This window comes from Panicum virgatum, chromosome 9N (genome assembly GCF_016808335.1).
Source record: "Panicum virgatum strain AP13 chromosome 9N, P.virgatum_v5, whole genome shotgun sequence".
Classification (NCBI taxonomy): Eukaryota; Viridiplantae; Streptophyta; class Magnoliopsida; order Poales; family Poaceae; genus Panicum; species Panicum virgatum.
In genome coordinates this window covers 75,267,788-75,290,360 of record NC_053153.1, presented here as the reverse complement: position 1 = coordinate 75,290,360, position 22,573 = coordinate 75,267,788, and the positions used below count along the sequence as shown (strand labels likewise).

The 22,573-nt window shown below is 44.6% G+C and overlaps 3 protein-coding genes across 4 annotated transcripts; all 3 read right to left on the bottom strand.

Annotated features, from left to right (window-relative positions):
* Positions 1-5,253: 5,253 nt before the first annotated feature.
* Positions 5,254-9,553, bottom strand: LOC120690705 (adenylyl-sulfate kinase 3-like). Of its 2 annotated transcripts, none has more exons than XM_039973467.1 (7): positions 9,071-9,553; positions 7,941-8,081; positions 6,923-7,072; positions 6,737-6,855; positions 6,579-6,663; positions 6,434-6,480; positions 5,254-5,779 (listed from the first exon to the last, which is right to left on the bottom strand). In XM_039973467.1, the coding sequence occupies exons 1-7, from the start codon at positions 9,249-9,251 to the stop codon at positions 5,681-5,683; spliced, it is 822 nt and encodes a 273-aa protein (XP_039829401.1). In that variant the 5' UTR covers positions 9,252-9,553; the 3' UTR covers positions 5,254-5,680. The 2 variants fall into 2 exon arrangements, with proteins under 2 accessions (XP_039829401.1, XP_039829402.1); XM_039973468.1 differs by having other exon boundaries at positions 8,959-9,144.
* A 1,483-nt stretch (positions 9,554-11,036) lies between these two features.
* Positions 11,037-14,640, bottom strand: LOC120690562 (mitochondrial outer membrane protein porin 5-like). Its single transcript, XM_039973257.1, has 6 exons — positions 14,409-14,640; positions 14,240-14,307; positions 12,266-12,376; positions 12,087-12,173; positions 11,803-12,011; positions 11,037-11,728 (listed from the first exon to the last, which is right to left on the bottom strand). Exons 1-6 carry the CDS (start codon positions 14,458-14,460, stop codon positions 11,422-11,424), a joined length of 834 nt encoding a protein of 277 aa, XP_039829191.1. The 5' UTR covers positions 14,461-14,640; the 3' UTR covers positions 11,037-11,421.
* A 746-nt stretch (positions 14,641-15,386) lies between these two features.
* Positions 15,387-21,479, bottom strand: LOC120690703 (dual-specificity RNA methyltransferase RlmN-like). The gene is made up of 8 exons (XM_039973466.1): positions 21,204-21,479; positions 20,931-21,096; positions 19,652-19,762; positions 19,331-19,465; positions 17,648-17,752; positions 16,804-16,973; positions 16,617-16,716; positions 15,387-15,965 (listed from the first exon to the last, which is right to left on the bottom strand). Exons 1-8 carry the CDS (start codon positions 21,317-21,319, stop codon positions 15,723-15,725), a joined length of 1,146 nt encoding a protein of 381 aa, XP_039829400.1. The 5' UTR covers positions 21,320-21,479; the 3' UTR covers positions 15,387-15,722.
* Positions 21,480-22,573: the final 1,094 nt, after the last annotated feature.

Here is a 22,573-nt window from a genome sequence, read left to right as displayed (position 1 = left end):
TAAACCCACCAAGAGAAAGCTTTAATCTCAAAAACCACCAAAAGAGAGGAAATCAATCCATGAACAAAAGATGAACGGGAACACAAGAGAGCTGCTCAAAAGGTTCCTCAATTTCATTCAAATTCAACATGATTTACAGAGGAATTCACCTATACAAGAGCTAGACCTCCACCCATTCATCCACCCTCTCAAATTGGTGGATCTAGCTATAATCTAGACCACGTTTTCCATGGAGACCTTGGCTTAACCCTAGAACAGAGAGAGGAGCAAGGAAAAACAGAAAAGGACTCGTGGCTTGGAGGCTCACCTGTCCAAGGGGGCAGGTGAGAGGTATTTATACCATCTCGGGGCCGACCGGTCAGACCGGTCCCTTCCCAAAAATGTCCTCCACCCTGACTCGAACACTAAAACGCCCGTAGGGGCAAAACCGGAAAGGGTACAAGATCTCATCCGACGGCGGAGTTTCTTTCTTCGACTCGAAGCCTTCTCCGCGATGCCACCACGTCGATGCAGATCTGATCCGCGGTTTTGAGGGGTCCGCGAAACCCGGTGAGGTGGCCGGTTTTGAGAAAACTGCCAAAACTCCACGCGCGGGAAGATTCCCGCCTCCACGACGTGGCCCTGGACGCCGTTCCCGCCTTGGCCTTCTAACGGCCCTAGACGACGCCCGACGCCCGTCACCTCCTCGCCCGCAGCGAGGCCCCTAGACGCCGTCGACGCCCGTCACCTCCGCCAGTCCCGAGACCGACGCCCGTGCCTCCACGACTTGGCGTCTTCAACCGCCGTCCGCCAGCTTGGTTTTGTGGCGCAAACCAAGAAACCCGTCATCCACCGGTGCTTGCGCCCTCGATACAGGAGTGGACGCCACAGCTGCCGCCCGGCCCGAGCTCCGGTCCCGGCTGCCCTTCACCGCCGTTCACCGCACGGTCCATCGGCCACAGCACCTCTACGGCAGCTCACCGTCGACACTCGACGCCCGTGTACCTGCAACAAAAGACTAAGCACACGATCACACCGCACGGTTGACAATTCACTCATCACAGCCAGAAGTGAGTACTGCTCATTCCTCATTTTTTTTCTCTCTCTCCGCGCGCATGGGGGTGTTGGGGACGCTGCTGGGTGCTTCAAACCAAACACAGTCGCTACGGCTACCGGCCAGCCGCCGGTCTGCCTTTTTGACCCCGTTCCGTCACTCGTCTCCACTGGCGAGGCGAGACGACGGACCTCCGCTGCCGCGGGTCCACCGTGCGATCAGTGTAACTGATCCCTGACGTCATTGCTTAATTCCTTCGGACATACAGTTATACAAGCATGTGCATGCTTTTCAAGGTCATACAGTTATTCCATAAAAAAATGATGATACGACTCACAGTTATACTGCAAGTATATCCAATTGGTAGTTCTCCTTCGCTTCGTCAGTCCATTATTTCTCGTTTTCTTTGCTTTCAAGTCCGGACTAGAATATGATAATTTATGTATATAATTTTCATACATAACTCCTTATACATTTTGTTACGGATTATGATTTTAGCATAACTTTCGTGACATATAAAACTTATACATACAACTTCTAAACAACATTCAATTTGTACGTATAACTTCTTCCTCTTAACTTGTTACAAAATAATTTTGTAGCACAATTTTTAGGATCGATATAAATTATACATATAATTTTTTTATAACTTGGATTAGAATTCTATTAGAAACCTTATGTATATAGATTGTGCACATATGAGTACAAATGTTAAATGTTACTATGATAAAGAAAAACTAATTGAATGGAAAATAAAACATAAAGGAAAAAAATTAAGCATGAACCTGCTACACGGTGCGGCGTGCGGCAAGTGGACCTGCCGTCCGTCGCGCGCTTGCAGCGCTCGGGACAAGCGACTGCTAGAGCACCTGCGGAGGACAACCGCACGCATCCGCGCACCGCCCCGTACGCCACACCACGGGCATGACCATGTATGGCGCCGGGCGCCGGGCGCCGGGCGCCTGTCGCGCCGCGTGGCGAGGAGGAGTGCCGTGGGGGAAGACGAGACCGCCCGCGCCGCGCGAGATGGGTGACGCACAGGATCGTATTGATGGTCTGCGCTCTTGCTTCTACCCTTGGGTCAGCTCGATCCAATCAGGAACGCCTCGCCGAATCAACCGCGCCTCCTTCTCGACCGGACGCGCGGATCGGCGGCGGCGGCGTGAGGAGCCGCGCGCTACACCGCTACTGCGCAGGGAGTAGCGGCTGGTGCTGGCCTGCACATTGATGGCTGGAAGCTCAGATAGAGCACGATGGGTACTAGCAGGTCGTCTAGGTGCAGGAAGCAACGCAAAGGCGTGCGCGCGCGCGCGTGCATGGGCGGTGTTGCTTGCCCATGTCTCCCGGTAGTGGCCGAAATCCCTGGAGCGCGTCCACACCGCGGCAGCTGGTGCTCAGGTCATGTGCGCGCCGCGGCGGCATCGCCAAGGAGGCAAGGATCCTGCGGGGGTCTCGCGCCATGATGCGCGCGTGGATGCCTGGATTTGCCGATGCAACAGCGACGCCGCCCCACCCCCCAACTCGATTATTAGCGATCTGCCTGGAGGAGGCGAATAATTAGTTTTCTTCCCCCCCTTCCAAGTCCCTGCTTGCTTCCGATGACGAGTTATTTCGTTAAGCAAATCGAATTTTGTTTTATCGATGTAATATACATCTCTTATTAGTGTTTTATTTTATCGAGCATTGCTCTAGTGAGTAGTGATCCTCTTCATAAAATTTGCACGAAAGATAAAATAGGAGGGACAACACAAGTACTGTATATCCTCTCTCTCGAAAGTCAAAACAAACCGTGAAATGTTCATTTGCGTGCATGTAGTGTAGGTACGGTGCACATATGTGCACCCAATGACACTGACAAGCCGTACACGTATGCACAGAAATAATTGCTTCTTGCTTGTGTTTAGGTTTGCAAACGCTCTTACACTAAACACGAACTGGTTTTGTCGCAGTTCACGGACACTCTACGAAACAAAAACGCAGCGGGCGATTAAGACCTGATGATTTGATTATTAAGAGAAGCTTAGCCAGCTGACAGACACTCTACGACGCAGAAGCGCCACGGGCCGGCTTCACTTCTCAGTTCGCTGATTGGGCGGGCCCGCCCGCCGCCGTCTTCTCCTCCCACCACCCATACAAATCGGCCGCCGCCGGCGGATCCGTGCGGGCGAGGAGTTCCGGCCCCGTCGGCATCCCGTGCGGTTGCCCGCGCGCCGCTGAATTCGGCCGCGCTTCGCGCACGTAAAAGCAACTTCAATAGAGCAACTAAATTTGAGTAATTAAAACTCAAATATAATTTAGTCATTCATTTTTTTAAGTTTAGTCATTTAAAATATAGTCTCTACTCCAGCAGTACCGACTAAATAGACTAAAAAATAGTGGGTTCTACTTTTAGTAGCCTGAGTAGAGGGTGACCAAATTGATGGGGTGGGAGAGAAAATTTAGTCACCCCCTTATTTTAGTCAACCAAGTAGGAACTCTGCCGGAGATGGAATTTCGAGCAAAATAGCTAAAATATAAGTTTAGTCACTTAAATAAAAGCCCGCGGTTAGATCGGCCTGGAGTTGGGTTGGAATTGGATGCATGCGACGGTTAAGTTCGGTAGAGGCCGGCGTTGGACGGGAGCGGCTCCGCGCCGGGCACACGGCACCCAGACCCAGGGGTCAGAATCAACGGAACCGGCTGAGGGAGCGAGCCGAGCGCAAGTGGAAACGCCCCGACCGGGAGGCCTTTTCAGGGGAGAGGCGTAGCATCGGTCGCCGCACAGCCGTGCGGCCGCCGGCGAACTGGCGGAGTCCAAGTCGAGTGGAGCTCACCAGACCCGAGCGCGCAAGCATGGGTCTGATCGATCGGTCGGTCAGGCCGAGGCCGGCCGCGAGCCACTGCCCGAAACCGCCTGCCAAATCTCTTGGAATTGACCTCACCGGAACGAGATAACAATGTCAAATCGTCACGTCTGTTGACCGAAGCCACACGCCAGGGAATGGATTGCTAACGTTAATTATGGTGATGGGTGTGATTTGTCAGGTTCATGGCACAGTGCCAGCTCGCATGGAGTTCCTCTCCGTGTCTCTGTTGTTCAGCTGCTAAATTTTATTCCATCGTACACCTAACCTGGCGTGATCGGCGTCCGGATTATTTTGTTCGCTGCGCGGCACGCGCGATGTCAGCTCAGGTGCGTGCTCGATTTGATTAAGCGCCAGTTAGTGCGGATGGAGCGAAAAAAAGAGGAGAGAAAAAAAATGTTAGGCTAGGTCAACCGATTTGATCTATTCCCCCGTTCTGTTCTGTTTTGTTTTGTCCTGCAGCGACTTGGACCGGATAAAAAAAAACACGACGCTCCGAAAGGTGAGACGGGCAGTGATCGACGGCCAAGAACAGCTCGCTCGTGCCAGTTGACCCTGGGCGAGCTGAGCTTCCCCCGCGTTCTACTGCCGTGAGTGAAGGCACATGCTGGCCGCCGTGTGACGGGGAATTCAAAGGGAGGAGGAACAAGGCTGGACTTCGGAGTTCAGGCAATCCTCTTCCTGTGTTTCCTTGTGTAGTTGTGTTGTTGGTTAGGTAACTTTGGCTGCGCATGGACTTACTGTAATGTGAGGTCTGCCCTAACCTCACCGTCACCCAATTTCACGACTTAATTTTAATTTTTCTTTGGAGAAAAGTGGTCAGAACCTGGAAGTTCAGAGTAGCCTCGAAGGCGACAGGAAGCAGTAGAAGAAAGTCGGCGTATCGAGTGAGTGCTGAGGGGGAGCCCACTGACCAGTTGCAGCTTCTCAGGTCATCATACTGCCGAACTGCCGACGCTCTGTGGAAAAGATTTGCAGCTCTGCCCAATGGGATGCGTCGTTGCTTGAAGCTCGATCGGTCAGAGACAAGGATAAGGTGCCGGTCGGCCGTATTGGCACGGGCACCTGATGTCAGGCGATCATTTCCAACTGCTTTGCGGCTCCCACTGTCAGTGCAGTACGTGCATGTTCGGATGATCATGATTACGATACTGGATGGTGATATCAGGGCGGCGAAGATTAGAAAATGCGTGCTCTTGCAGGGACAAAAAAAGACCAACAAGATCGATGGAGATATGAATATAACAGTCACTGAGAAGTGGTGACCATATTTATCTGAGAAATGAGATTAGTAAGATAACAGCTTTTCTGTGGAAATGTTTGTAAGCCCGTTCCCATTTACTGAGAACCTGCAACAGCTGAGGAGACAACACAAGGTATGAACTCTACGGAAGGTTTTACAACTTTCCTGACTTTTATTCCAAGCGGAAACGACTGGTCTACAATTTGGATAATTTATCTGCACTTACTTTCTATATCAAATACTACATTACCAACACAACTCGCAAAGTTCCTCTCAAAAACACAACTCGCAAACACAGAACACCCACCAGCCTTCGCGCACAAGGTCAACGCGAGTTAAACCAACGTGTGCTGAATTGCTGATGCAGATACAAGCACAATACACTAAAGATAGAACAAATAGCCTCGACAATAAAACGAATGAATCAGAATCTGTCTCTGAATGAACTGCACCTCTATTGCTTGCTTCGTGTGGATGCCTTTTATTCTCGATCAATGGATCATGCTTGTGTCCACGAGTAATGGACACAAAAGAATCAGATCAATCTTCACACTTATGTGGCTAAGCTTGCAAATATCCGTTCTCTTCAAGGTAGCACAGAACTTGCCTGGCCATTGCTTTTGGCGAAGGGCATTCCCCATCTTTCATCTTGATTACTATCTGCATAAGAACACACAAAGTGACAAAGACCAATCAGTTTTTTTAAACAGTGGCTAAATTTGCACTTATGTGGGCAATGGAAGTCAAGGGCTAGGTTGATTGCTTAACGATGACCAAAGCTAAATTGTTTATTAACGAAACAGGCAACTCAAGTTAACAAGGAAAAACATATCTCAAAACATAAGAAAATATTGCTCCCATTTCTAAAGCTGCTTATCAAATTCAGCAGTATGCATATCATTCCCACATTATATCAACTCAACTCATTGCTAAATATCAATCAGGGCTCATGTCATCATCTTTAAGTAGTCCATTATGCACATTATCATATGGAAACGCAAATTATTGTTTAATTTTAAAATTGTTACAATTTGCCAGTTCTTTACTGATAAGGGTCACTGGAGCATGGAAAGCAATAGGAATAAGAGGAAATGCTAGTAGCTCTCTATCTCAGTTATCTTAGTGATAAAGCATAAGACTATAAGAGCATAGAAAGGAAAAGCTTCTGTGTACTAAACAGTCGTAGTCCCAGCATAATGACGTCAGGAAAGACCACCAACAATGATGTCTCTATATCTATTTCATACTTTCAGTTACTGTATGAAATTGTAAGGTGCAACCATGAGGGAAGTAAGGCACGCTCATTAGGCTCACCTCACCATTCACTGGTGGTTCGTATGGATCATCAATTCCAGTGAAACCTGTTTTCCAAAAGGCAATGATTGAAGCAAGATACACACATATTTTAGTAGCTAAGCTGTATTGGTTGACCTTTAACTAGTACCGCAGCCACTTGTACCTTTAATCTTTCCTGTGCGTGCAAGCTTGTACAGACCTTTAGGATCACGAGCTTCACAAATTTGTAGGGGCAAATCCATAAATACCTATAGAATTTGCATGTAGTTAGACAGATGATTATCGCTAACAAAGAGTTAAGAGAATCATAAGTAAGCATACTTCAATAAATTTAGAATCCGGAAGTAGAGCACGGCATGCATCACGGTCTCTCCTGTATGGAGATATCAAGCTAGCAATGCATATGATACCAGCATCCGCAAAAAGCTTTGCCACTTCTCCTGCATGAAAGATTTAGCTATAGTGAAAGAGTTTCTAGTGGACCACCTTCTTTTCTTCAGAACTTACCAACTCTTCGTATATTTTCTGCACGGTCTTCTGCCTTGAAGCTTAAATCTCGATTTAGGCCATGTCTGAGGTTGTCACCATCAAGGACATACGTGAGGTGGCCTCTGTAATGCAACTCCCGACTCAATGCACAAGCAAGAGTACTTTTTCCTGACACATAAAAAGATGGTAGGTTGTCATGATGGCTTCCTTGTGCTAATTTTCTGTGTTGTATATTTTTGTAGATACACGAGAATGAAGAAAACACAAGCTTTGGTTCATGCTAGCAAAAATAAGCTGAAATATGAATGTAATGGCAGGAATGATGCTCAGGAACTAACTTAGAATAGCATGCAAGAGAGAAGAAAGAACAGTCTGTATGAACAACATTGATAATAAAATCATCAGGCAATGTGTTAACACAATCAATCAATCACTCTGTAGCAGAGGGAAGTGCTAAATGATAATGAAAATAGATTTCAAAATGAACCTAGTAGAAGCATCATCAGAGTGAGAGGGCAGAACTTCTTCCTGTACTGATGCAAATACACAAACTTGCAAAGCACACCAGATTTGGCACTTATTGTGGAGATATTGACTAACAAGCATGCCAGCCAATGAAAAATTCATGTGCCAACAGGGCAACATTACATGCTGAGTAATTAATGGTAATCAAGATTCCAGCATTCTGCTGCCTGTAGAGCAGACATCAAACTAATATACGAATTTAACTCATGTAGGAAGCCTATGGAAGAACTATTTATATTATATACATGTTCAAATCTGAAGCCTATTGTAGTTCAACATAACCATATCAGATGGAAAGGAAATATGGCCAGTTAAGATAACTGTGAAAAAAAACTCTAAACCTGCATGACCATTTAGCAACCAAATTAGCTTCAAAACTTATGGCAACAATAGCATACAAAAACTATTTCTGATTAAAAAAAAACAGGAAATACCCTCATAGAAACCTGACCAAGGCCAAAATTACTACCACCAGCATGAATATCAAGGCAAAAATCCACTGAAAGCATACCTGAACCACTGAGTCCTGTGATCCATACAACACAGCCTTTTTGTCCCAGCAACATCTGTCTATCTGATTGTTCAATCGGGCAATTATGCCATAGAATATTAGTTGATTTCCCAATGTTTGACATTACGGGCTTCTCCTTCACTGATGATGGATATCAGTAAATGGTTAGTGCAGCTCTGTTCCTCTTGATCAAATCCATTTGCAAAACAGTACAAAGCAGTATAAACCTATATAAACATAGCCATGGCATATATTTTTTATGATGGTTCCCTTTCGAGCAAGTGTAATATTTACAAATCAGGAATTCTGTTTTACAGGAGATTGTGAAAATTAAACATTCTCATATGGAGAATTATCCATGATCCTATAAATAACACATTAATCAAAGTACTTTGGTTGCTTTTCTACCTATTATTATCCTTCATCTTCTTCCTGCCATTATGAGCTATGTAAACTAAACAACTTTTTATTTAGCTTTTACCTCCGAATCGTAAGACTTGTGCCATGGAATCATCAAACTTCAAGCATATTCAAGACCACCACACTCCCATGTGGTTAGAAATTAACCCCTAAGGTAAGTAAACCTCATCACATTGTGGGTCGGATTGCTACTCAGCCATACAGTACCATTAAGATGTTCTGAGTGAAAACTTAACAGAATCATCAAGCAAAACTTCACCTTCTCTACCATGACATTAATAACAACCCTCCCAGCAACCAGGACTGATTACCAAAATGAGCAAAACAGAACGTGAGATGTCAGAGTGGCGATACAAGCCTCTAGTGCGAGATATAGAAGGTCTAAGCACATCGCTGTCAATTGTCCAATTGACTCAGCTCGAGTTTCAGTTCCACAAACATTTACTTGCAGTCCATCAATAGCATGGCATTTCACCAAACATGTCCTTGATCTCGACAGCTTCGTGTTATGTACGCCTACGTCATTCATCCTTAGCGTACTATCGGCAGTGGCTGATGAGTGATGACTAGTGAAGCAGCAGGAGCAAGGGGGGATAACCTCAAAGCTACAGCCACCAGGCCCAGCCCGAGGCCGACACATCTGCCTCCAGAATCTTCCCGATGCCAGCTTCAGTACGACATTGACCCCAGCCGAGCACGGGACGAATTACCTGTGCTGCGCGGGCCGTCCCCGGGGTCCTTCTCCATTCCGCCGCCGCCGCCGCCGCCGCACCCCCCGCCCAACGCCGCGGCGGCAGTGCGCACCCGCACCGCGGCCCTCCTCCCCCTCGCCGCGCCAACCACCACCGGCGAAGCCCGCGGGAGCGTGGGAGGAGCGGAGAGCGAGGCCATGCGTCACGAGCGCGGGGAGCGGCGCATCGCCGGAGGTAGAGCCGTAGAGGGGGCGCCCGCTCCGGATTTGCGCGGGCGCCGGCGCGGTGGCCGCTCCCGGCGCGGCGTCGGGTGAGTCGAAGAGGGCGTTGGCTGGCTGGGCCGGGGCACCGGAATCAGATTCTTCACGCGCGGCTGTGGTCTCTGGTCTGTGGAGGCTGACGCTGGAGAGGCACAGAGGACGGGAGGAGGTGGGGTGGGGTGCTCCAGCACTCTTGGTGTCGCTGGCGGCTGGCCCCCTTGCGGTGGCCGTAGGGCCAGCCGCGACTGCGATGCGCGAGCATGGCTGCGGGAGGATCCGAATGGAGATGGGGAGCAAATGCAGGGGGAGGGGCCCGACTGCGCCACGCCGTGGTCTGGAGGTATGGTAGGATGGGCGGCCGCGACACGCTGTGTTGTTGCTGGTGGCCATGTGGCTCGACGAAGTCGCCATCCAAGCCCAGTAGCCGAATAAAAAGAATGGAACGTGAAAGCTACTGCAGCCGATCGAGATGCGCAGCTTCGAATTCCTGTGGTCGGGCGTTTTGGCTTTACCTCAGTGGCTGTGCTGCCCGCGTGCACTAGCGACCTCCTCACCGTATACGACTGCTGAAGATTCGGTTTTTGTCGCAGTCGCGGTCTCGCCTCAACATCGAAGACGGTACGCCGAAGAAGCCCAGGAGCATAAAGGGCACATGAGAGCGTGGCTAGTCGGCCTATCACGCTCGGTTCAGTTTTCTTAGTTGGCGCGCGAGCGCTACTAGACATAGCAACGAACAGTCTTAATACTTGCAGTGGAGGGCCATCGTCTTCAACCTCCAGCCACCGGCGAAGTGGAGGGCGGGTGAAGCGGTCTAGACGGGAGGTGGGCGGGGCGGTCCGCGGCGGCCTTCTTGTTTTGGGGTTGCTGGGTTTGTCGGAGTTCCCCGGCTATAGAGGGAGGCCAGGGCCGGGTGGCCGGCCCGGTGGAGGTGGCGGGTGCGGGGCGGCGGGGGCGCCGCCGGCCGGGCGGTGGGGGATGACGGTTGGGCAGGGTCGGGGCGAGGGCGAGCTCCGGCAACGAGTGGAGGTTCGGTGGTGGGGAGGCCGGCGGGGGCGGGTTGCGGGCGAAGCGGCGCGGCGGCGAGTCGCCGCCGGCCACGGGTGGCGGTGGGGTGCCTGTTGTGTGGAGAAGAAAAAGAAGAATGAGAAAAGAATGAGAAGCTAAAGGAAGAAGATAAACAGTAGAGAGGTGTCTTCGGTCGGCTAGCGGCCCCCCGCTAGCCAATCTTGTACCTTTAACATCGATGACTGAAGGTAAAATAGCATCTGCTCACAATCTACTTAGCAGTATCCACAAAGAACTCCGCAATGGCGAAACTGGTAGAAAAAGCTTCGAAGCATATGTATATATACTCCTATATTAATTCGAATTCCCAAAGGTACGTCCAGAACTCCACATTGACTAAAGCTCAGTCGCAAAGAGATGACTTCCAACTTTCAGTAGGGTGACCATACTCCCTGCTCTGTGAAGGCAACGACGCTCCCACGCAAACGACGACACGACACTCTCCCATCATCATCAGTGTTAGCCTAAACGGTAAATGCTAAACAATCAGTCACCTACGGTTTAGCTCTTTAGCCGGTAGGTTGTGTAGGCGAACAGTGCCCATCATTCAGAATTAGCATGTAGGCGTACAACGTGTACTCACACGTTAGTTGTACCAAGTTACCAACAATTACCACACCTGAATTAATTGTCCAGAAATCCACTACCCAAAAAAAAAATCCAAGATCAGTAACAAAAACACAGCATCAGCATACAAACGAAAAATGAGCCCCCAAAAATTATGCGGTAAATCAATCAGCACCGCACAAAATCACATGTAGTTTGTGCATGCAAAACATTACCGTGGCGGCTCCTCAGTACTCAGTGGCATTGTGTCGGAGAGCCTAAGCTAAAGAACCAACCGGCATACGTCTACAGATGCTTTCGACAACAAAAACTGATGGGTAAAAAATGTTGTAGACGACCCATCCGGATCCTTCCCACACAGCGTCGAACCTTTGCCAGGTTAACAGAACATATCCGTGGAACAAATTATTGGCTACAGCTTTGCAAACACAACCAAAGAATTCGAAATTCACCAGCAATCGACCGGGGATGATCTGATCAGGGCTTCAATGCAAGTGCCAAGCCAAACTTGGGGGGCCTGTCCAGTGCCTTGGTATCGAATTCACCAGAGATTGTCAAGAGTGACTTGGGTTTAAGCTCATGCTGAAGAAGCGTGGCAAGCATTCCAGTGTTGTTGAGCCTTGCCTTCACGGCTGTCTGAGGATCAATCTTGTATAGGCCACCAACAGTGAGTGTGTTCTCATTTGTTGAGAGCCTCCGTGTTAGTTCAGCCACAGCTGAGGCTTTCCGCTTCTCATCAAGGTGATAAACACCTGACACTTTAATGGTGTCACCTTTGTCGGCCCTGTACATGTGTGATGTATCAATACTTGTGTTGCAACCTCGTGCCACACAAATCACAATGAACCATGGACTTACAGAATGAATGCAGCATGGTAGTCTGGCTTGGTTACACCAATTGCAGCAGTGTACTTGGTAAGTTTTCCTGTAGCAGTATCATACCCAGCTTCTGCCCCAAACGAAACTCCTTGAGCACCAACTGTCCCATTAAGTTCAACCACAGGTGATGGCTTCGTGCCAACAACAGTAGCAAAACTTGCATTCTCATGGAAGTATTGCAATTCCACCTGGTACAAAGAACACCTACACTCAAGGACCTGCTTTCAATTCAACAACCATAAATTCACATGAAATGGAAGTACCTTTCCAGAATTGTAGTCAGGCAGCTTCACAGATGTCACAAGTTTTGTGGATGGCAGGGCATCCAACACAGTCAAGGTGGTAGATATCTGCAGGCATCATACAAAAGCGCTACAAATTTATGTCTAGCTATAGGCTACAAGGCAAAAATGCATAAATTTGGGTGTCTCATGTCACTAACGTTTGATTCAGTGTCCACTTTAATGTCAACAAGAGTATTCTTGTACTTGTAAACTGAGCTGACATCAAGAGTATAAAGCCCTCCTTTCTTCACAGCTGTGGAAGTGAGGCTCTGAAAAAAAAAGACCCATGAAAAGCAAGTTCATAAAGGGTTAATGCACATATAAAGAAAAAGCTCGAGCAGCAGAAAGTACACTAGCACTGTCATCGCAGTTAACAACATGATTTGTTTTACTATCAATCCTAACATGAAAATGATATAAAGAATATATCAGTTTACTGTTGTTGAAAGAAGCAAAATGATGACATGTCCATGCAAAAAGCACATACTATCAGAGCCCATGCATCAAAAATGTAAATAATCTATATAAGAGTGTCTCTGTAGTTTACTAGTTTCAAGAAATTACAGTGCAGTCAGCACTAATTATCTGTACAGTACATGTACATCTACTCCTAATTTTCAAATTTAAGATGAGCTCAATAATGTGTCTATCAGGAGATTGTACTCCTGACGACCAATTGACAATTTATTTCACAACTACATTACACACCAATTTACACTTTTAATTAATATATCATGCTCAAGTAAAGGCAGCTTTTGTGATAGTTCAATCCAGATAATGAACATTGTGTTGTTATAATAAGACTGATTATGGCAGCTTTTGTGATAGTTCAATCCAGATAATGAACATTGTGTTGTTATAATAAGACTGATTATAGAGTTTAATGGCATATTGGTACAGGCATATTCAGTGTTACTTATGGGGTGCTGGAATCCAACTACTACTACTAGTGTATGATTCAGCAATCTCCGGAAAAGAAAAGGGTTCAGGAATTCGCCAGCATAGATCAAAATATTCTTGTGCAAAACAAGAGCATTAATTGCAGCTGTGAATGGACATTTTGTGAAATCTACGTGCATTCAATACAGTAACTGATGAAATCAGATTTAAAAGCAGGAAGAAAATGTAACTGCATAAATTTGAATTTCCATAATTGGATACATCAATTGCCAAGGATCAAGTATCAACGCTCAAAACACCAACACTGTGACACTAGAAATGTATTTGTGTTGGTCAGATATTGAAGAAGAAGAGAATTTGGCAAGTGGAACATCCAAATACTTATCAAATAAGAATGGAACACAGGTACATCATGTACATATGGCAATACGGTGAAAAAAATGAAAGAAGCAACAGGAGAAATTGTGATAGGTTGTTCACTTGTTCTACAATTGAACCTTCTAGAAAGGGTTGCCTTAGATCAATGTTGAAAGTGCCAGTCTACCAAAAATGATCCCAACATTGTTTTTTTTATGAAAAGCAGCTAAGCTTCTTGAGTATTTCTGTAACAAGAATGGCTGGCAGAAGGACTAATATGACAACTCGATGCAAGAATAAGGGATGAGCAACAAAAGAATCATACAAGCAAGTCAACAAATTCCTCAGACACTTCGGATAAATGCCCACGACCTCACAAACCAGGATAGCTTGAGATCAAGACCACCAATGTACCAGTAGCCATGGAAGCTAAACACCCCATCTCAAACACACTGGCTAACTACAAAGCCTCCTCCAGTATGAGCCGTACTCAATGAGTGCTCAATGATCTTACTCGAGAGACTAAGCAACTGCATTGCTTTGCAAGGATATGACCAAATTAACATTTCCTATCATTCTAGCGCACAATTAACAAGTATCACAAACATGGTGCCCTCACATACTAACATACGGATGCAACGACCAAGGAAATCGCAAGCAACCAATGAACTTGTTAAAACAGAACCCCAGAACAGCAAGGTACCAAACACCTAACACGACACACTTAGCGACTAGCGTGCGTACCGCACAACGACATCCCGGCGCTGAACACAACCACAGCCATAACCAGATCGGGCATCACGGGCACGGACAAGCGAACACGAACCAGTCAGCATGGAATCACACGAGCGCGATCGGATCGGAGGACCCCTTACCACTCCGGAGGCGCTGACAGTGGAGATGGTGAACTTCTGGTCGTAGGTGTAGTCCTTCGTGAGCAGATCTGCAGATCACCAAACCACAAACGGGGGAAACCCAAACCAATTAGACTATTGGAGAGAGGTGGTGACGATGATGTCGAGAAGGGCGAGGTGAAGGAGGTACCCTTGGCCTTCTTGCCGATGTCGGAGAAGAGGCCGGGTCCCTTCATGGCCATGGCGGCGGCGGCGGCGGCTGCTCGGGGAAGGGGATGGGAGTGGAGGGGGAGGAGGGAGGCGGCCGCCGATCGAAAGGTGTGGAAAAAGGAGAGGTCAGAGGGCGCCGCCAAGTTTCGCCACGAGGAGCTGGGGCGCGACAAATGACAGGCGCGGAGGCGGAGGGGTTGGTTGATTAGTTCGGGTCAGCTCAGTTGGAGCCTGCACTGCACGTTTCAGTCCGTGTGTCCTCTAATTCGATTTTTCATTTTTACAGCCCTGTTTTGATTTTCATAAAAGTACTCTAATTCGACTTCTAATCCAACTTGGAGTAAACAATATCTTCGTGACCGTCCAGAGACATTTTGCAATGTTTGGTTCTGCTTCAGCAAGCACTTAACTCAGCCTGCACTGCAATGTTTGGTATGATATATATATATATATATATATATATATATATATATATATATATATATATATATATATATATATATATATATATATATAAAGAGCTTTCGCAAAAAAAAGGAGCTTCAGACGTGGAAAGGGTGATGAAATCTCTCCAGCATGCACTAGCAAACTTGCAATGAATAAATATTAACAAACGAGTTTCAGGAGTCTGAACAGCTCCTTGCATCTCGCCACAAATGCAAACCCAATTCCTGGACTCCTGAATAAACTAAGAACCGAACAGCACAGCTCATATGCCTCACCTTAGCACCTAGCGATTACACATGCTCTCCAGCAATTGCCAGCTTCGCAGATCTGACATGCAGCACCAAGCCCATGCCACTTTCACCACCACCATTAGTCCATAGCACACCACCCCACCGACACAGAATTCCAAGAGCAACAAAACAAGCATCAACCAAAAGGTCAATTCCAACAGGTAATGGCAAATGAATCGCTGACAATACCCCAAAAAAGGACAAGAGGAAAAGCACCAGTATTTCATCGACTCTGACAGGAAATAGCCACATATCCACAATACCAGGTCAGGCGATAAGATACCATTATCTGATCATGGCAATGTTGTGATAACATTGTCCCATTTACAATACCCACCGTTTCGGCTGCCACCTATCCACAAAAGCAGGAGTCTTTGCCACTGTGTTCGCAGCAAAATTGTGCATCCCAGAACAGAAGGGAAACACCACAATGGCCAAACCCAACATCTCCATATTTTAAAGCTTGACGGGAACTATAGCACTAGTTACAATATCATGAAGGCTAATTAGTAAGAGGAGCTGATTCGAAGAGATGGTAAAAGTAACAAATGAAGATGTCAGAGCCGAAGGTCTTCAATGTCTGACAGAAGGGTTGCACCACCAGCTGATCTTTCATCTGGGAGGCTAACCACCAACTGGCCACAAGCACCAGCTATGTCTTGACCCATCTGCTGGCGAACAGTGGTTCTGATGCCGTAGGTGCATCTTAGGACCTTCTGGAACTTCTTCACATTCTGGTCACTGCTTGTTTTGAAATTGCTTGATGACCCAATTGGATTGAATGGTATCAGATTTACGACCTGTTTGTAGATTAGATAACATAATCATGATTCCATTCTCAAACACAAAGATTAGAGAATATACAAGTAACACTGCTCACATGCAATTACAGAGTGTGCATGTCTTGGCGAAATTCAAGTTTTGAATATTTTGACCAAATGCTTGGTCAAATTACAGGTATGTTCAGTGTTTAAAAAAATGCAAAACTAAATTCATATATTACATATATCAAGCTTCTCTTGCACTATATTGTTTCTGTAGCCCTAAACAGTATATTATGTGAGAAAATAATGGTCAAAGTCTAATTTGGTGACCATGCTAAAATAAAAGATGCCATATTCACTTGGATGGAAGTAGTACTGTAGTGTAAAGGAACAAATCATGATTGTAGCATTATGCGCTTGCTAAGCAATATGATTTGAAGCACACAATTGGGGTAACATAATTACTAAAAAGAAATATCAAAAGTAAACAATTGGGGAAATATGGAACAAGACTAGTGGAGGCAATACAAAATAGGCAGAATAATGAACATCACAAGTTAACTACAGCAAAGCTGCCTGATTAGGCGTAGTGTATCGTTTGAGCAAATCAAAAAGGTAACCAGAATAAAAGGAACTAGAGCAAAGTAATCACGATAAATGAAGTAATGCAATGTAACAATATCTCACCGCTTTAAACGTTTCAAGCAGTTTACCAAGCTGATGCGCGTGCTCCTCCTGGTCATTAACTCCATCAAGCATTATGTATTCAATAAAGATAGCCTGATCCCTGTGATGAACATGCAAGTGTGTTCAGAAATCAAATCCTTATGCGAATGTTTGACTCTGGTAAGAGATGGCATTATTGTAATCTCACCTCTCATTTTGATAGGATTGTAGCGCATTCATTAACTTTTCTAAAGGAAAGGCACGTGCAGCAGGCATTATCTGACATCGTATGTCTTGGTCAGGAGCATGTAGTGACACAGCTAAATTCACATTTGGAAGATCATCCTTGAATTTGTTGATCGCATGAATGATTCCGACCTGCATAAACAATGCAACAGGACAATTAACACTATAATTTACTACAGGTGCACCAAACATTAAGAAAACCTTTCAGCTTCTCTAATCAAAGCTCAATCTTTAAAATAACTTTTAGAAACACACATTGAAAAATGAGCGCACATGAAGAGCAAGTTAACCAGCATAGAGAAGTTCTTACCACACAACATAATGGAAACCATGAAATACTACAACTACAATACAAATCCAGAAGGAGCAACAACATCAGGGAAAAACATGTCAGGCATAGGAACCACATAATCTTAAGTAATTGGGTATTACAAGAACATGACGTCAAATGTTAGCATTCAAATTCTACAGCGCTAAAACACAAGAGATGCCCACTAAAAATAAGGTGGAATTGAACGATTCATCCAAAGAATACACATCCAGTCAACTACACAATTTACCAAGTGATGCTTCCATAATTGAACAAGTGTGTTTTCACATATTGTCCATTGTGTGGTTTGTCACAGAAGAAATGCAATAGGCCATTCAGAAGTTTACCAGCAGGCAGCAGCCACTAGATAGTAGGCAGCATGTGGCATTAGCACATAGTTTATAAAAATGATTTGACTACTAACAATAGTACTTCAACAATCATCCCAAGAATGTGATTTCACATGCAAATAGGTAATTAGTTTAGGTATGCTTACAGTAGATACAGTAATTCTCTTAGGTGAAAGCTGAAAAGGAGATCCAGTAAACACGCCAATTGCTTCAACCAAAGCATTATAGTTGTTCATCGGCTCCCCCATTCCCTGCATGGACAGCAGAATAAGAATACAAAGTACACTTCTCTAGTCTCTGAAGGACACTAAATTATTAAACATCCATCGAATAAAAGCCAAATCATTACACGACACTGCCCAGTTGGAAGGAAGTTCATGAATGTAGTACACTTTTAAACATGCACAAACATTTAGCAATGCACGCTTATGTATTTTGCAGTAATTAGCAAAACGGCTTTTCTAATTTCCGTATGGAAGGAGGCATATAATCTAATAAGTGCCAGAAAACATGAACATTGGTAAAACGGAATAACTGTTTTAGTTACAAGAGCCATTGTCACCAGCAAAAGAAAAGCATGTCACCATTTTACCAGCAGAATCTGTAAACCAAGCAAACTCACTAATACTTGCAGAGTGTAATACTTGCGGGAATATTGTCCCAATCCTAGAGCGGTAGTACATGCAAAACGAGCATTATGTAAGTAAACACCCCCTACATAACGTACATAGAAAATCAGGGTAATATTGCTCAGTATTAGGAATACCATTTAATGTGAGGTTGACATGTGACCCATGTTAGGAAAAGAAGAGATGTTTTTCAATCTATGAATCTTGGGCACTGCTACGGTACTCCAGTTACCTCTTAAGAGGTAAGAGTTCAAATGAATCTGAGCCATTGAATTTTCAAGGATTAAATCCATCTTAAACATAAAAAATATATGTGCTTAATTATCTTGCATGCATGCATGCAGATCCGAAAATAATGGAAATGGGCTAAATCTCATTTTCTAATCATGCATGCAGGCGGTTTACCTAAATCATGCATGTACCTGCATGGAAAAAATGTAGCACGCCTCTCACACAAAAATAGCAATAACATGTGCACGGTCTTTATGTCACTTGTCACACAATAGAAAATAAACACTTGGATCTAACGCTACATATATACATCTCTCTCTTCAAGTCATTCGTTACAGGCAAGTCACGTTAGACCAAGTCCTAACGTAACACTAGATTGTGTCATGATACATATGTTCACCTGTCATGCTACAAAAGTTATAGTCACCTGACATAATATGGTTCTAAAAATATTTTATTCTGTCAATTTTTTCACTTATACATGTTATTGTCACGAACATGTTTTTTCGAAGCAACCACACACCTCACGTTTGCTTTTGTTCACGGTATGAAACAAATATGAGATCTCATCAACTAATTCCTATGGCTGGCACCTCATGTGGGAAAAAAACAGAAATCTAAGATCTTAACTAATCTGCATGCAAGGTAGTTCTAATTCTACATTTTCTGACTTAAAATATATAAAATAAATATTAAAACTATTACCACCTAAGAGGTAATATTGCATTAGATCAACGGTCCACAGTCACTTCGGTGTACCGTAGCAAAGCACATGAATCTTAGTGAGCTTATTTATTCACAAAATCAACAACAAAACCAAGTAACACAGTTAAATCTGGTCAGCACGATCAAGTTGAAATATCGCTCCAAGGGATAAATGATGCATAATCACTGCATTCAATTGGCATTAATTTTCTTTCTTTTGCATAGAAATTTCAAGTAACTTAAAACTACATGAATTAAAATTACCATGAAAACAACATTTCGAATCTGAGAGTAGCGGGATGCGTGGACCAACTGCTCTACAATTTCTCCAGAAGACAGATTGCTTTTGAAGCCCATTGTTCCAGTAGCACAGAATCTGCAGCCCATCTTGCACCCAACCTATTTAGAAACGTGGAAGCAAAATCAACACGATTAACAAGAAAGTCGCCAGCTTACCAAGAAATATATTACTTTTGAGAATAAAATTCTGAACAGATCTTCTGGCAAAAGGTTTTGAGCCATTGGAAACATGTTTTTCCAGACTTAAGAGTGTCTGGCATCTAACAGAAAAACAAACATATTTACCTGTGAGGACACACAAAGAGTTGCCCGCACTCCTCCAGGGCGAGGCTTTCCATCATACTTCCCCAGTCGTGTGTCATATCGCATGACCACTGCTTCTACAGACTCCCCATTCTACACCACAAAATTTTAAGTCCAATAAGCTGGTGTTCTTCAATGTTAGAAATTACAAAACCTGACAGAAAAGGACAAATAGGTAATTCACAGGCATCAAAATAATTTCACTGTTAAACAAAAAAATATATAGCATGCAATGCAAGCAACATTACCAACTGTAAGGAGTAAAATAGCCAAACAAGATGGGCTGGAGCTGAACTCATAGAGTTACAGACTAACTAATAATGGAGACGCTACCAATTACCATATATGCCGTAGCACGTATTTATAGGGAGAATGAAACCATTATATCTTAAGCAGTTTATTTTGAAGATCACTGAAAACAAAAAATACACAGTCAAAGCCTCCAAGGGAAAAGAAAACACAAAGGATACAGCAGGATTTATTAAGGGAACTAAAGTAGAAATCACAAATTCAGAACAGAGAGAATGAAATAGCAACGGCTCATTGTTCATTTTGAATATGACCTGAACCTCCTACTATCTAGCCAAAAAGTGCAAAGAGGATAGCAACAGCAAAGAAATGTTCCTGCACAACATTCGGCATAGGTGACACAACCAACAGTTCAACAAGTGGATCAAGCTATGCAAGTTATACTTGTCTTCTCTAGAAATAAAAAATAACTGGATGGTTCAGGTGCTGCAGGTTGGATCCATTCCAGCTCAGAGTTCAAGATAAAAAGGGTACCTAGGGTATATCTGCATCTTGGTGCTCCCTGTTCATATATCAGCTCTATTGCATCTAAGACAACAATAATGGTTATTTTCTCAATGAGAAACATAAACTATATGGATGGAGTATTTCCAGGTATATTATTATGCCTTCCTGAAACATAGCAGAACAATATAAAACACAACTAGAGTTTATTTTTCCAGAAACATAGGAAAAATCAATTGTGCATGTGCGACATTCCATTCCTATCTGGATGCAACGGAGTAAGGAAACAAGCACAAGTTCCATAAGCTCAAAATCACCAAGGACAAGTTGCTGGTGTACATTAACTCTGCGACCAAATGTAAAAATGACTAGAGAAATAATCAGGGAGACTAATATCCCCAATTCCGCATAATCCCCGAAATGTCAGTGGATCGCATAAGTTCGCATGCCGCACCCCTAATTCCCCCCAATTTGTCCCTGTGCCAGTAGCGCACTCGAACCAAATCACCTGTAGGCGGATGAGGAGTTTAGTGGTGGTGCGGTCCTTGGAGTCCGCAGCAGCGGTTAGCGTCGACGTGGTCGGGCGGAACTTCTGCCGGAGGAGCGCGTACGCGTTCGCCGGCAGCGACGGGATGCCGTCCAGGTCGCCACACCTAGGGTTCTGAAGCACGTATCTGCGCACGCAAAGAGAATCGCCCCTTAGGTTAAACCAAAAAAAAAACACGGCGACATGGAGAGAAAGGGAACGAGACGGGCAGGATTGTGGCGTAGAGAGGCGTACTTCCAGATGAGAGGGATGAAGTGGGCGGAGATGCCGGCCGCGGAGAACTCAGAGCGGATGTAGGCGGCGTCGAAGACGGAGCGGCGTGACGGCGGCGCCGCTGATGACGACGCCATCGGGGGGTCCGTGCTCCGTGGGGAGGAAGGGGAAGGGACGCGGCGGCCGCCGGGGGTTGGGAGCGAAATTGCGTTGGCAAAGCAGAGTGGGGGCTCCGGGGGTGGGGGGGTTTCGGAAGGGGCTTTGAGTGCAAGTGTGAGACTGATTCGTAGTGAGCTGGTGCCCAGTAATAGCAGCTCCAGCAGTCAGCAGATAACCAATTTTATCGGCAATACTAAAAATTTAGTTATGATTATCAAAAACATACCTTCCTCTTACTAAAAAACATTGGCTACCAAAAACATAAAATATATTATTAGCAATGGAGATAGAAAATATAGAATATAAAAGACGAGTAAGCAAGCATGCGATGGCGGAGTCACCTAATTTCCCTTATGTTATTTTTAGTTAAGAGTTCGAGTTTGTTGTTTATTTATGTAATCACAACTATTATAAGAACCTGCATTCTTCTCCTTCTTATATGATTAAAAAATGAGTAATATGCTGGAGCGTGATTAGTGTTTCTTCTCCTCCTTTTATTTGAACAATTGCGAACGCCTAGTACGTCAAGTCGTCAAGCCATCGACTATCCATTGTATGATATTTTTAACGTGGCACGGAGTTAAGAAAAGAGAAAATCACATAGATATAGTTTTTGTTCAATATCTAAAAATAGAAAAAATATCCTCATATTTTGGATTCACACAATGCATACAACTAATTGGATTGAGCTGCATATGAAACTAATTATTTTTCTGCAAGGAATATGAAAACAATAATTAAATATGGCATATTTTAAAAGTGTTTTTTCATGCCTATTTAATACCCTCTAGTGGAACGACAGTTTTGGATATAGCATCATGATACAATACACTGGAATATCTTTTATCAATCATGTCGTGTGTTGCGGTATAATATCAGATGATATGGAGAAGGGATATGAGAACTCGAACCATTGACAACCACAAAATCATATGCTTGGATATTTGTCCCAGAACACCCTTTTAAGCATGATGAATGCTATGTCTTTGAATATTTAGAGACCTATATAATCTCGCATAGCGTGGACATGTGTTTTTACGAATGAACACGTCCATGTTCCAAATATTATTACTAATTGTGGGAAAAAGTTCAATTTACTCCCTTTAAGTATAGTCAAAGTCTAAATAACCCCCTAAACTATAACTTACTCCCTCCTTCCACAATTTGTAAGGTGTACATGCATACCAAGATTCAAAATTTTCTATCTTTGACCAATAATTTGACTATTAATT